Source organism: Rhinopithecus bieti, unplaced genomic scaffold, assembly GCF_001698545.2.
Source record: "Rhinopithecus bieti isolate Rb0 unplaced genomic scaffold, ASM169854v2 scaffold_56806, whole genome shotgun sequence".
Classification (NCBI taxonomy): Eukaryota; Metazoa; Chordata; class Mammalia; order Primates; family Cercopithecidae; genus Rhinopithecus; species Rhinopithecus bieti.
Window position 1 is genome coordinate 15,665 of NW_016823424.1, and position 14,343 is coordinate 30,007.

Consider the following 14,343-nt stretch of genomic DNA (forward strand, 5'->3'; position numbering starts at 1 on the left):
GAGGCTGAGGCAGGAGAATGGCATGAACCCGGGAGGCAGGGCTTGCGGTGAGCGGAGACTGTGCCACTGCACTCCGGCCTGGGTGACAGAGTGCGACTCTGTCTCAAAAAAGAAAAAATAGCTGGATATGGTGGTCCATGCCTGTGGTCCCACCTATTCAGGAGGCTGGGGTAGGAGGATCACAAGAGCCCAGGGAGGACAAGGCTGCAGTGAGCCGTGATTGTTTCATTGCACTCCAGCCTGGACAGAGACTCTGTCTCCAAAAAAAAAACCAGATAAATAAATAAAAATAAATGTTAGTGGAAGGGAAGAGAGACAAGAGGGTCCCTGGATTACAGGAATAGAGGAAGGCCCAAGGATATGCGTCAGGAAAGCTGACTTTATTCTGTTTCCTGCACACCTACCCTGAGTCACTGGTCAGAACTGCTGTGGACTGGATGCCCGCAGAAGAATCCAAGGATTCGGCAGGTGGGAAAGGCAGTGATGAGGCAGACAAGACAGCTATGCAATTGCCATGTTTATGTTGGCATGTACATTGATTACACATAAACTGCATATTTACATAGGAGAAAGGGTACAGGCAGGCTGAGGATTCCTGGAACAAGGGCCTTGCTGAACACTGAAGTGGCAGGCACTCTGCTGAGGCCTACAGGGCAGGATGGTAGGGGCAGGAGTTGAAGTACAGTCTTCTGGGCAGAGAGGTGTGCAGCCACGTGGACAGCTCTCTGGAAAGGTGTGGCTCTCCTGAGGATGGGCCAAGGCAGCCAGGCGCTGCTGTACACACTCAGCCGTCAGCCGTGCTTCTGGGTCTGCATCCCAACAGTCTTCTAGGAGCTCCCCCAGCCCATCAGGGTCCTGGGAGGAATGACAGGGAGGGAGGGTTGACTCTAGGATCTTGAGTGGGCCCCAGGGTTAAAAGGCATCTTCAGTGTCCATCACTCTCCTGCTTTCAACACCCACTTCTGATCTTTCCTGGAGCCTCCCTCCTCTCCCTCTTGCTGAATTCCAGCCTTCTGAATCTTGTTCCCTATGAAACAGGCTCTGTGGGGGTCTTCTGTACAGCCCACTATTTCCTCTGAGGAGCTAATATAGGTTGACAGCTTAATATGCTAATGGGAAATTACTCTCTTTCCTCTCAGAGAGCCAGAGTCTTCTGCAAGTAATGCCCAGTTTCCGTTAGCTAACTTAACACTTGTGCCGTGGAAATTTCAGATCAGGTAGCAGAAGGGACATTCTGTTAAAAAAGTATTTGTGGCCAGGCGTGGTGGCTCACGCCTGTAATCCCAGCACTTTGGGAGGGTGAGACGGGCGGATCACGAGGTCAGGAGATCGAGACCATCCTGGCTAACATGGTGAGACCCCGTCTCTACTAAAAATAGAAAAAATTAGCCGGGCACGTTGGCGGGCACCTGTAGTACCAGCTACTCGGGAGGTTGAGGTAGGAGAATGGCATAAACCCAGGAGGCAGAGCTTGCAGTGAGCCAAGATCGGACCACTGCACTCCAGCCTGGGCAACAGTGCGAAACTCTGTCTCAAAAAAAAAAAAAGTGTTTGTGCAAAGCCCTGAACTTTCACTGTGAGGCCACTGCTTTCACCCTTTATACCCAGAACTGCCTTTTATTGAGTCACAGCAGAAACATCATCAATGTATGACAGAATGGGGACTTATTGAACTGATTTTTGGGCTTTACTGTATTGGGAGAGCAGATGGGGCAGAGCTCAGGACAAGAGCAAAGCCAAGGAAGGCATCCTGGAGAAGGGGACTGAGGAACAGGGCTAACTGATGGTAGAGAGGAGAGACAGGCTGGGCAAGGCTGAGCAGGAGGAAGGTGTGTGTCTCAGGTAGATGGAATGGACTGTGTGAGACTTAGGGTGGAAGAGGATGAACTGAGGGAGAGAGCAGGCTTGCCCAGTTCCAGCTGAGCATGAACCAAGGAGTGATGGGCGATGAGAGGAGATAGGAGTAGACAGATGCCCTGGCAGAGATGTCCTTGAAGCCCATGCCCAGCCCCCACTCTCCAGGTTCCCAGCCCAGCAGCCTAGGCCTCTTACTGTAGCAAAGCAGCGCCAGGTGGATGGGATGTAGGGACGCCTCCTCTCCTGCACTGCCAAGGCCCATAGCTCATCAGAGGTAGGGGTATTGCCCAGTTCTGCCTCATAGGCCAGTTGGAAGGGTGGTGGACTGCTGTCTGGAGGGAGGTAGAGGGGCTGGGTGTCAGTTAGTCCTAGGGGTGCCTACCATGTAGAAAAGGCAAGACAGGGAAGAGCAGAGCTTTCTCAGGACCAGGTCAGGTTGGGGTGAACCTAGAATGGGTTGGGGGGAGCCCACGGGAAGGGACTGTACCACTTATCCTTACCAGGCCTCAAATCTGGGCAGCGGCTCAGTATCTCCCACAGGAGCAGAGCCAAAGAGTAAATATCAGCTCGTCGGAGGGCCATGCCCCAATCCTGTAGGTCCAGAGTCTTGTCCAAGAGCTCTGGTGCCATGTACCTCTGGGTGCCAGCCTGGAGAGCAAGGCACGAAGGGCCAAGAATCATCTCTGTGGCAACCCTCACTGCAGCAATGGTCCATGCAATATCCCCCCAACCACAGACTCAGCAATGTCCCAAATGCTATAGGTATTGCTACAACTGTTGACACACAATGGATTCATTGCCATCAGCGGCACCACCATCATCCTGGGCCTCACCAGTTAGCCAGAGAACTCACTTCCATGATGGCAGCTGGGCCTTGTGGTTGAGTAGGGGTCCAGGCAGGGGGCTGAGTGAGGCCAGGGAGCACCAAGGCAAGGCCCAGGTCTCCAATGGCACACGATCCATCTTCCCGAATGAGCACATTCTGGCTGCTCAGATCTCGGTGGGCAATACCTGGTTTATATTGGCCTGTGGGGGAATCCAAGGTCGAAGGAACATGGATGTTCTTCCTCCCTCTTTTTTTTTTTTTTTGAGTCGGCATCTCACTCTGTTGCTCAGGCTGGAGTGCAATGTCGCAATCTCGGCTCACTGCAACCTCCGCCTCGTGGGTTCAAGCGATTCTCCTGCCTCAGCCTCCCGAGTAGCTGAGACTACAGGCACGTGTCACCACACCTGGCTAATATTTTGTATTTTTAATAGAGACGGGGTTTCACCATGTTAGCCAGGATGGCCTCGATCTCCCGACCTCGTGATCCGCCCACCTCGGCCTCCCAAAGTGTTGGGATTAAAGGCGTGAGCCACCGCGCCCGGCTCTTCCTCCCCCTTTTGACCCAATCCTTCCCCTCCAAACTAAGGGGTGGCTGCCTTGACTTCCTATGCCCAGCTCACCCACCATTCTGCCAGCGCTCCTCATGGAGAAATGCCAGGCCCTGGGCCAGGGACAGTGCCATCCGCAGGGAACTTCCCCAGTCACTGGTGTGCTGGGTCAAGTAGTGGTACAGGGAGCCCTGGGAAAAAACAGAGAGAAAAGGATGGTACACAAAGCTGGAGGTGGCTGATCCATCCCAGGGAGCAGAGATCAATTGATAGTCTTCTCCCTGCATCTCCCCAGCAGACAGACACACCAACGGATGCTGGCCAAGACAATAGGTAGAAGGAGTAAGACTGTGCATCAATTGACATGAAAAATAGTAACTCGAGATCAAGGTTACTAGGCACTTACTGTGGTCCAGGCCCAGTGGATGTGGCCTCCTATAATCCTTGTGACAACCCTAGGAGGTAGGTGCTCCTGTCACACCATTTAACAGATGAGCTTTTCCTTAGAGAACTAAGGAAACTCGCTTGAAGTCAGTCGGTGAGGCAGGAGTGGAGCTTGAATCCAAGCAGTCTGACTCAAGATCACTTACTAATAACCACCACCTTATACTGACTCAGAAAATGTGGGGCAAAGACAGTAACAGAGGAGGCAGGGTAAGCTAGTCAGGGGCATACCTCATGAGCCACCTTGTCTGAGGTGTCAGGCATGTGTACACATAGACAGGCAGAGCCAGTAGATAACAGAGTAGCAGGTGGAGGGCAAGTGGGAATTGGAGGGAAGGGAGCAATAGAACCCCTCATTCGACAAGCGTCATCGAGCACCTTCAGTGGCCATGAGCTGTGTGCAGATGAGAAGGTAAGAGATAAAGAATGCAGTAAACCCCAAGATGGGAAAATTAACCGAGTGCCAAGGGGCATAAAGCAAGAATGACTAACACTGCCTGGAGAAGTGAGAGAAATTTAAACAAACAACAACAACAAAAAAAACAGTGATTTTTGAGCTAGGACAGGAGGTATGTGGTCAAAGAGGGGATTTTCCATCATTCAAGATTTCGGAGGTGCAGAAGCTGTAGGGGCTGAAAAAGTCCAGGGAAGAGACACTGCATTTGGGCACTGAAACAGGTGGTGGAGGTTGAACTACTTACAATAGGGCAAAGTGAGTTGTGGGGAGCTCTTCTACGTGGACAGAGACACACACAGTCCTGGTGGAGGGTTACCCCACCAGGAGGCAACAGACATGATGATGAGGAGCCAGCTCTAGAGTCACATAGATTCTGGGCAAATGACTTTCCTTTTCTGAGCCCCATGTGGATAATCATTCCTACCTCATAATGTGTTTGCGAAGGGTATGTTTGGAAATGTTTAAAGTATGTAGCATGGCCGGGCGGGGTGGCTCACACCTGTAATCCCAGCACTTTGGGAGGCCGAGGCAGGCGGATCACTTGAGGTCAAGAGTTTGAGACCAGCCTGGCCAACATGGTGAAATCCCATATCTACTAAAAATACAAAAATTAGCCAGGAGTAAGTAGTGGCGGCACGCCTGTAATCCCAGCTACTCGGGTGGCTGAGGCAGAATTGCTTGAACCCAGGAGGCGGAGGCTGCAGTGAGCTGAGATCATGCCACTGCATTCTAGCCTGGGGAACAGAATGAGGCTCTGTCAAAAAAAAAAAAAAAAAAAAAAGTGAGTAGTGTAATGCCTAGCAGGAAAGGAAGCAGATGGGAAATGAGAAAGCTAAAAAGTCTAAATCTTAGCAGCCATAGGGCCCTGGTTGGGCTGGCCTCTGCCTACCTTCCTCGTCGTTCTTGCTTCATGCTCTCCCTTCAAGTCACATCTAGATGCTTATATTCAGTGGCCCTCCTTCTAGCACTAGCACACTTGCATTGACACTTGTGTTGACTTGACCATTTCGTCTCCCGCCCTGCTAGGCCTTATAAAACGAAAGGGCAGGGACTGTTTTTTCTGGCCTCAGCAAGTGTCTGAACATATAGTCATAATTATATTGTGAATAATAATGAAGAGTTTGAGGGTGTGCCTGAAGGATTTCTTTTTTTTTTGAGCGAGTCGGGGTCCGCGTACAGTTGCAGGGCCTGATCCAGCCACTGCAAGCCGCCGCCTCCCGGGTTCACGCCATTCTCCGCCTCAGCCTCCCCAGGAACTGGACACAGGTGCCCGCAACCTCGCCCGGCTAGTTTTTGTGTTGGGTGTGTGTGGTTGGGTTTGTGGTGTGTTGTTTTGTTTTATGTTTTTGGTTTGGAGACGAGCTCGTCCTGTCGCCAGTGCTGGAGTGTAGTGGCTGGACCTGAGCTCACTGCAGCTCCGTGTCCCTGGGTTAACGCCATTCCTGCCTCAGCCTCCGAGTAGCGTGACACAGGCCCCCCACCGTCCGCCTCACCCGCTAGGTTTTTTGTTTTTATAGAGACGGGGTTCACCATGTAGATTACCAGATGGTAATCTCCTGACCCTGATCTCGTTGTCGCTCCGTCTCCGTCCTCCCAAAGTCTGGAATTACAGGCTAGCCAACCGCGCCCATGGCCCCGTTTTTTTTTTTTTAGTAGAGACGTTTGGGTTTTCACCGTGTAGCAAGGATGGTCTCGATCTCCTGAGCCTTGTACCGTGCTTCGGCCTCGAGGGGGTGCCAGGCAGTGCGGGATTACAGGCTTGAGCCACCGCGCCCGGCTTGAGTGATTTCTTAACGTTTTTTTTTTTGGCTAGGGCACAGTGGCTCATGCCTGTAATCCCAGCACTTTGTGGGGCTGAGATGGGTGGATCACTTGAGGTCAGGAGTTCGAAACCAGCCTGGCCAACATGGTGAAACTCCGTCTCTACTAAAAATGCAAAAATTAGCCAGGCGTGGTGGCAGGCACCTGTAATCCCAGCTACTGGGGAGGCTTAGGGAGGAGAATCGCTTGAACCCAGGAGGCAGAGGTTGCAGTGAGCCAAGCTTATGCCACTGCACTCCAGTCTGGGCAACAGAGCGAGGCCTTGTCCCCCTCACAAAATAAAATAAAATAAAATAAAATAAAATGAAATAAAATAAAATAAATATATAAACATGTATTGTTTATGTAATGAAAATAAAATAAATAAAATTATTATTTTGAGACAGGGTCTTACTCTGTCACCTAGGCTGGAGTGCAGTGGGACAGTCTTGGCCCACTGCCAGTCTTGACCTTCCCAGGCTCAGGTGCTCCTTCCACCTCAGCCTCCCAAGTAGCTGGGACCGCAGGCACGTGCCATCACACCCAGCCAATTTTTTCTTTTTTGTAGAGGTGGGGTTTCACAGTGTTGCCCAGACTGTTCTTGAATTCCTGGGTTCAAGCAGTCCTCCCAAGTTGGCCTCCCAAAGTGCTGGGATTACAGGCGTGTGCCACCGTCCCCAGCTTGTTACTATTTTTTGAGATGGTCTCACTCTGTCTCCCAGGCTGGAGTGCAGTGGGATGCTCACGGCTCACTGCAGCCTCAACCTCCTATGCTCAAACGATCTTTCCACCTCAGCCCCCTGAGTAGCTGGGACTATAGGTGTGCACTGCCATGCTGAGCTAATTTTGCAGTGATGGGGTTTCCTCATGTTGCCTAGGCTAGTCTTGAGCTCCTGGGCTTAGGTGATCCACCTACCTTGGCCTCTCAAAGTCCTGGGATTACAGGCATGGGCCACCTCGCCTGGCCATTTTTAATGTCTTAGAAAAGAGAAAATCGAAAGCAGAAGCATCAACGAGGCCCAGCTGCCATGTAGCCCCCATCTCCATACATACACACAGGCACACACACATATATACTCCTTGGTGCTCACCTTGGGATGCAGTTCCAGTACCAGCAGGGGCCCAGAAAGCAGGGGGCCAGGGCCCCCCCAGCTGGCGGTGATAAATCGGACAATGTGGTCGTGCTGTAGGCCTGGAAGTTCGTACAATGCTCTCTCAGCTTGGAACTGAGCCACAGACCTCGGTGGGAAGGCCTTGATGGCAACCAGTTTGCCTTGCAGCTGCCCGGCCCAAACCACTGCATGACCTCCTTCCCGGATTACCTGGTAGGGACACTGTGCTGAGTGTGGGCCTCTGAGCTATAATAGGGCCAGGCTTCCTCCCCAGCACAACCTCCAGGAGTGCCCAGAGGATCCCTTCTCTCCCTCCCTGGGGCACCTGGGAGAAGCACAGCTCGGGCAGCTCCTGCAGCTCCACACTCCAGTCCCTGCCCAAGTCTGGCCCTGGCCTTGGCACTGGTTCACCTCGCACTCTGTAGTTCTTTCGCTGTAGCAGGACTGGAACAGAGAAGAGCCTTAGATTCAGGGTGCACATGCATGGGGACAGGAAAAGGGACTCTATGGAAAGGGAGCTTTGTGAGAGGTCATGGGAGTCTGGGAATCAGGCTATAGAGATCCCAAGACCATGGGGTCAGGGGTGCCTGGAGAGGGATCAGAGCTTTGGGGACAATGTCTTGGGGTCACAAGGGAGGGATGGGGTGGATTAGTACCCAAGATGATGCTGCCCAGCAGCAGCAGGAGGAGGAGGAACAGCCCCAGCAGCACCAGTGCCATCCAGATGGACTCACCTGGACATCAAGGCAAGAATGCAGGCTGGCAAGCACTGACCCAAACCTGCTCTCTGCTGTTCCCCTCCTGAGAGCTTGCTTCTCAACCCACCCCCACCCTGGTCACAAGACCCCTTATCTCCCAGTCACCAGGGCAACCAACTTCCCAAGGCCAGGAGGAGGAAAGTGTGGGGTGGGAGTAGGGTGAGAACTGGCCCTGGTTCCACCTCTCATCCTAACCTGGGCCCCAGCCCCCACCAGCCTTCAGTACCCTTGGGTGGCTACCTGGGGCAGCCTGGGGACCCTGGGTGCCAGGAGTCCCAGGGCTCCCTGGAGGAGGCAGATGGCTGTAATTGGCATTGCAGAAGTCAGTGCCACAGGAGCAGGTGAAGAGAGTGGAGCCAGGGCTGGGGTGGGCTCGGGGACTTGGGTCACAGTGGAGGGACTCACAGCCTGGCTCATCACTGTCTCGGCATCCTGATGGGGTGGGATTAGGGGAAGAGGAGAGAAAGGGGGAAAAGGGAGAAAGCACAATGGCGTGTGGAAACAGAGGATAAATCCCTTCTCTATCAGAGGCATCCCTTCCATCTCTCATGGGCTTTTCTTTCCCACCACATGTTCTATTTCTCCCCTTCCCCCTTGGTTGCCACCTACACCCCAGGATGTGTCTGTCTCCCACTCTAGCTATCACCTGCCATATACTTTACCATTCACCTTGCATTTCCACCTGTGCCCGGTCTTGGGTCAGGTTCCAGATCCCAAAGCAGCAGCGGCTGTAGAGGCAGCGGATAGCTCTAGGGAGCTCTGGGCCTGATTCTAGCAGCTCTCCCAGTGTCTTTGTGCTTCCCTGCACTCCAGGGGCCTCAAAGAACACACAAGTTCGCCTGTTTGGGGGTGCTGAGGCCCAGGGTGGGGAAAGGAAAGGATTCGAGATGGGAGTGAATGCAGAGGCAAAAAAGTGGCCAAAAGAACAGACAAAACATGTTCCACATCCCAGCGTCAGTATGGTAAAGCCACAGGAGGAAGCAGGGTCAGCAGAGGGCTGGAACCTGAGCCCCGCCATGGGGACACATGGCTCTGTCCTTCACCCTCACTCACCCAGCCCACTCACCACTCTTCCAAAGGGGTGGCTCTTGCTTCAAGCATCCCTTTCCCTCGCTGGATGGATGGAAAGACCCTTCCCCTCCCTGTAGACGCTTACCTTCCACAGCTGTGGGAAGTAATGCCCAAAGCCCCAGAGACCCTAGCATCTTGCTGGAGGATGGCAGCAGCAGCAGGAGGAGAGCATGAGCCAGCACAGCTGCCCCTGGCCAAAGCTTTCTTCAGATACAGGGCATCCTGGGGCTTCTGATCCCTCAGTCCCCAACTCCGCCCCCCTCATTCTATCCCAGCCTCTGTGGGGGAGAAGGCTGCTGTGGGGGAGAGGGTGGGTGTGGGGAAAGCAGGGAAAGAAAGGGAGGAGCAGAGAACCAATCTGTATCCTCTTCTCTTCTGCAACCTCCTCTTTGCTCTGCATAGTGGGAGGAGGGGATCTTGCAGGCCCAGCTGAGAACCCAGTGATGCCTAATTTCAAATCTTTGCCCTTTCCTGACCTTGGAAGAAGATGCTGGACTCTGTTGACTCTTCTCAGGAGGAAACTAAGGTGAGGTCAAATGCTTAGAGCCATTCAGCTCTGCCCAAGATCCCTTCTAGCCTAAGATCCCTTTATATTCAGGATTCATATCCTCAGCTGCTTGGGCAGAGGAAGGCCTCACAGCCCATATTAGAGGTTACCTTGTTTTCCAACTTAAGAATCAGAAAGTACATAAAACTTACCTGAATTTTTAAAAAAACACATTGAAAACAGTAACAATGGTAAATTTTGCTATGTGGATTTCACTTTAAAAAAAAATCACATTGGTTCACAGACTGAACAAATAACCATTATTAAGGAGGAAGTTCTTATCAAGCACCTACTATATTCTGGGTCACAGCTAGGGCTATGCATTTTACAATCATCTCATCTAATTCTTCCCTGAAATATTTATTATTATTATTATTTTATTTATTTTTTGAGACTGAGTCTTGCTCTGTCACCAGGCAGGAGTGCAGTGGTACCATCTTGGCTCACTGAAACCTCCCACTCCCTGGTTCAAGCAATTCTCCTGCCTCGGCCTCCCGAGTAGCTGGGATTACAGGCACATGCCACCATGCCCAGCTAATGTTTGTATTTTTAGTAGAGATGGGGTTGCACCATGTTGGCCAGGATAGTCTCAATCTCGTGACCTCGTGATCTGCCCGCCTCGGCCTCCCAAAGTGCTGAGATTACAGGTGTGAGCCACTGTGCCTGGCCTATTATTTTTATTATTTCCACTTTATACGTAAGAAAACTGAGCTTAGGTAAGTCGCCCAAAGTCATTCAGCTAGAAAATAGCAGAGCTGGAATTTGAACTTAGGCAAGTCTGACTCCAAAGTCCAGGTTCTATTCTTTTTTTTTTTTTTGAGAAGGAGTCTTGCTCTGTCACCCAGGCTGCAGTGCAGTGGCGGGATCTCGGCTCACTGCAAGCTCCACCTCCCGGGTTCACGCCATTCTCCTGCCTCAGCCTCCCCAGTAGCTGGGACTACAGGGGCCCGCCACCTCGCCCGGCTAGTTTTTTTTTTTTTGTATTTTTTTAGTAGAGACGGGGTTTCACCGCGTTAGCCAGGATGGTCTCGATCTCATGACCTCGTAATCCGCCCGTCTCGGCCTCCCAAAGTGCTGGGATTACAGGCTTGAGCCACCGCGCCGGGCCTATTCTTTTTTTTTTAATTATTATTTTTGTACTTTTAGTAGAGACGGGGTTTCACCATGTCACCATGTTGGCCAGGATGGGGTCGATCTTTTTTTTTTTTTTTTTTTTTTTTTTTTTTGAGACGGAGTCCCATTCTGTCGCCCAGGCTGGAGTGCAGTGGCGCGATCTCGGCTTACTGTAAGTTCCACCTTCCAGGTTCACGCCATTCTCCTGCCTCAGCCTCTCGAGTAGCTGGGACTACAGGTGCCCACCACCACACCGGGCTAATTTTTTGTATTTTTAGTAGAGAGGGCGTTTCTCCGTGTTAGCCAGGATGATCTCAATCTCCTGACCTCGTGATCCACCCGCCTGGGCTCCCAAAGTTCTGGGATTACAGGCGTGAGTGATCCCTCCGCCTTAGCCTCCCAAAGTGCTGGGATTGCAGGCGTGAGCCACCGCACCAGGCCGGCTGTATTCTTTGTATTACACCATACTGCCTGAAAGACGTACAAAATTCAACAATGAAAAAAAATAACGACTTAGTACTATACTTGGACATTTGAATTTAAATTGAGAAAATATGCAACATTACCTGCCAACATGCTACCAACTAAAAAGGGAGGATACAGTTCAAACTATCACCACCAGAGGTCAGCAGAGGAGAAATTCCCTGCTGCGGTGAGAGGGCAGAAAGTACCTCCTCTGATGACTAATACATATAGTACACCTCCTACATTTACCAAGCTGCAGGAACTATAAAATGTGAAGGGCGGGCACAGGATGTGAAGAATTTCAGCATGGAGGTGGGAGAGGGCTATGGCTTGTTCTGCAATAGAGACAGAGGAGTCAACTCCACCAGACTCTTTCCCAGAGTAATAAACAGAAATAGGTAATCACTTCCACCCCTGTGAGCCACTGGCTCATTGAGAATTAGAGTCAGAGGGGACTTGTTCTCTGTTTCCCTAGCTTTCTGTTGCCCTAGTGGCTGCCTGGAAACCCTTTCTTGGAATGATGGGGCTTAGACCAAGGATGATAGTCCGAGTACTGACTTTTTTTTTTTTTTTTTTTGAGAGGAAGTCTCACTCTGTCACCCAGGCTGGAGTGGAGTGGCGTGATCTCGGCTCACTGCAACCTCTGCCTCCCGGGTTCAAGCGATTCTCCTGCCTCAGCCTCCTGAGTGCTGGGACTACAGGCGCCCACCACGCCTGGCTAATTTTTGTATTTTTAGTAGGGACAGAGTTTCACCATGTTGGCCAAGCTGGTCTCAAACTCCTGACCTCAGGTAATCCACCCGCCTGGGCCTCCCAAAGTGCTGGGATTACAGGCAGGAGCCACTGCGCCCAGCTTGAGTACTGAATTTTTGATTCTGGGGTCTTTCTTCTGGGGAACCTGCATGAAAGGAAGAAAGTAAAAGTTCCAGTAGTCGTGTAACAGCAGCGGGAGGAATGACCAGGGACAGAGATAGCCGCCCATCCTTCCTTGGACCCTTCCAGGAGTCTGCAGGACCTTGCCAGTGAGGTGGAATGTTGTGCTTCCAGCTACTTTCCTTCACTGGCTCCCAGATCAGATAAGTCTGGGGTGGTGTGTGTGGTGGGGGGTGAGGGGAAATTTGAAGGTGAAATAGCTTCTTGTGTCTGGAATGTCTCAGGAGACTATCTCCTCCAGAGTGGGAGCAGGGTAAGGATCAGGCAGAAAGGCAGTCTCCTCACCCAAAGCTTTGGATAACTAATTCTTTCCAAGACAGAAACATTCCAGTCAGGTTTATGGGAACTATACCTGCTCTGGGCTGTTAGGTTTTAGAGTTAAGATGGTGATAGAGGCTGGGCGCTGTGGTTCATGTCTGTAATCCCAGTACTTTGGGAGGCCAGGAGTTTGAAACTAGCCCGGGCAACATGGTGAGACCCCCATCTATATTATTAAAAAAAAAAAAAAAAAAAAGCATTCCCTTTTTTTTTTGAGACGGAGCCTCACTCTGTCACTCAGGCTGGAGTAAAGTGGTGCAATCTCCACTTACGGCAACCTCCGCCTCCTAGGTTCAAAGCAATTCTCCTGCCTCAGCCTCCCAAGTAGCTGGGATTACAGATGCCTTCCACCACGCCTGGCTAATTTTTTGTATTTTTAGTACAGATGGGGTTTCACCATGTTGGCCAGGCTGGTTTCAAACTCCTGATCTCAGGTCATCCACCGCCTAGACCTTCCAAAGTGCTGGGATTACAGGCGTGAGCCACTCCACCAGGCCAAAAAAAACATATTTCATTAAGTGCTGGGCCTACAAAGATAGAGATGTGATTACTGCCCTCTGGGAACTCATAGTGTAGAAATGCAGGCAGATATATGGACAAGCAACCAGAAAACTGTGTTTCCTACTAGGGGCATGAGCAAAGAGCTATACAAATAGATCAAGTAAGCTAATTTTGCCTAGGGCACAGAAGAAAGGTACCCAGAGAGTTTCACAGAGAAGGGGATATTTAAATAGTCCCAAAGGTAAACACAATGGTAAGAGGAGAACAGTTGTTCTAAGCAAAGGGAATGGCAAGAGTAAAGGCACAGAGAAGTAAACACAAAGCCTTGTGTGTTAGAGGTGGAAGGAGTGAGGAGGAAGCAGTATGAGATATGAGACAGAAAATCACCTCAGAGAGAGATGGACCAAACTGGAAAGGTTTTCAATTCTGTATCAGGGAGCTTAGACTTTCCCAAAAAGCAAAATATTTTAGGCAGGGGCCTGGTGGCAATTGGAAGATGGATGACTACTGGGGTTTGGAGAGATCAGTTGCAAGACCTAAGCAGTAAACAAAGTGAGTACTGAGACAGTGGAAATGAAAATAAAAGAGGAGGCCGGACGCGGTGGCTCACGCCTGTAATCCCAGCACTTTGGGAGGTCGAGATGGGCAGATCTCGAGGTCAAGAGATCAAGCCCATCCTGGCCAACATGCTGAAACCCCGTCTCTACTAAAAATACAAAAATTAACCAGGCGTGGTGGCACGCACCTGTAATCCCAGCCACTCAGGAGGCTGAGGCAGGAGAATCGCTTGAACTCAGGAGGCAGAGGTTGCAGTGAGCCAAGATCACGCCACTGCACTCCAGCCTGGAGACAGAGTGAGACTCCATCTCAAAAAAAAAAAAGAGGAAAAATTTGATATATATTGTATAGGTAATGTTGACAGGATTGGTAATCAAATGAATATTAGTAGGTGAAAGGGGAGCCAAAAGATGATTCTGAGGTTTCAAGTATGAGTGATCAAGGAGCAGTGGGTGATATTATTTAGGGAGATGTGAAAGACAAAGAATTATTTCCCCTTCTACCATGTTGAATTCATCTGGAGGACATCCAGATGAACATGTCTAGCAAGCAGACTTCCAGGGCAAGAGAAAAGTTAGGGCTCACGATTTGGGAGTCATCAATGTGGACATAATCTAATGTTAGAGTGGATGGGACTTGTTTAAGGGGGAAAAAGGTAGAGAAAGGAAAGGACACAAGACAGGGAACACAAATAGTAAAGAGACACAGGAAGAAGTGGCTATGAAGGAGACTAAAAAATACAGAAATGTGCCACACACGGCAGCTCACACCTGTAATCCCAGCACTTTGGGATGCTGAGGCAGGCAGATCACCTGAGGTCAGGAGTTCGAGACCAGCCTGGCCAACACGATGAAACCTTGTCTCTACTAAAAATACCAAAATTAGCTGGGCATGGCGGCGGGTGCCTGTAATCCCAACTACTCAGGAGGCTAAGGCAGGAAAATTGCTTGAACCCAGGAGACAGAGGTTGCAGTGAGCCAAGATCATGCCCCTGCACTCCAGCCTGGGTGACAGAATGAGACTCTGGCTCAAAAA

General features: G+C 50.9%; 1 protein-coding gene across 5 annotated transcripts; it reads right to left on the reverse strand.

Moving 5' to 3' along the window:
* Positions 1–428: 428 nt before the first annotated feature.
* On the reverse strand, positions 429–9,786 carry AMHR2 (anti-Mullerian hormone receptor type 2). 5 transcript variants are annotated; one of them, XM_017861532.1, is made up of 11 exons: positions 8,959–9,786; positions 8,472–8,654; positions 8,043–8,234; positions 7,701–7,778; positions 7,370–7,488; positions 7,024–7,254; positions 3,308–3,422; positions 2,711–2,883; positions 2,358–2,505; positions 2,053–2,189; positions 429–855 (listed from the first exon to the last, which is right to left on the reverse strand). In XM_017861532.1, exons 1-11 carry the CDS (start codon positions 9,005–9,007, stop codon positions 559–561), a joined length of 1,722 nt encoding a protein of 573 aa, XP_017717021.1. In that variant the 5' UTR covers positions 9,008–9,786; the 3' UTR covers positions 429–558. The 5 variants fall into 5 exon arrangements, with proteins under 5 accessions (XP_017717021.1, XP_017717018.1, XP_017717019.1 ...); XM_017861529.1 differs by having other exon boundaries at positions 507–855; positions 8,472–9,786; XM_017861530.1 differs by having other exon boundaries at positions 507–855; positions 7,024–7,124; positions 7,255–7,488; positions 8,472–9,786.
* Positions 9,787–14,343: the final 4,557 nt, after the last annotated feature.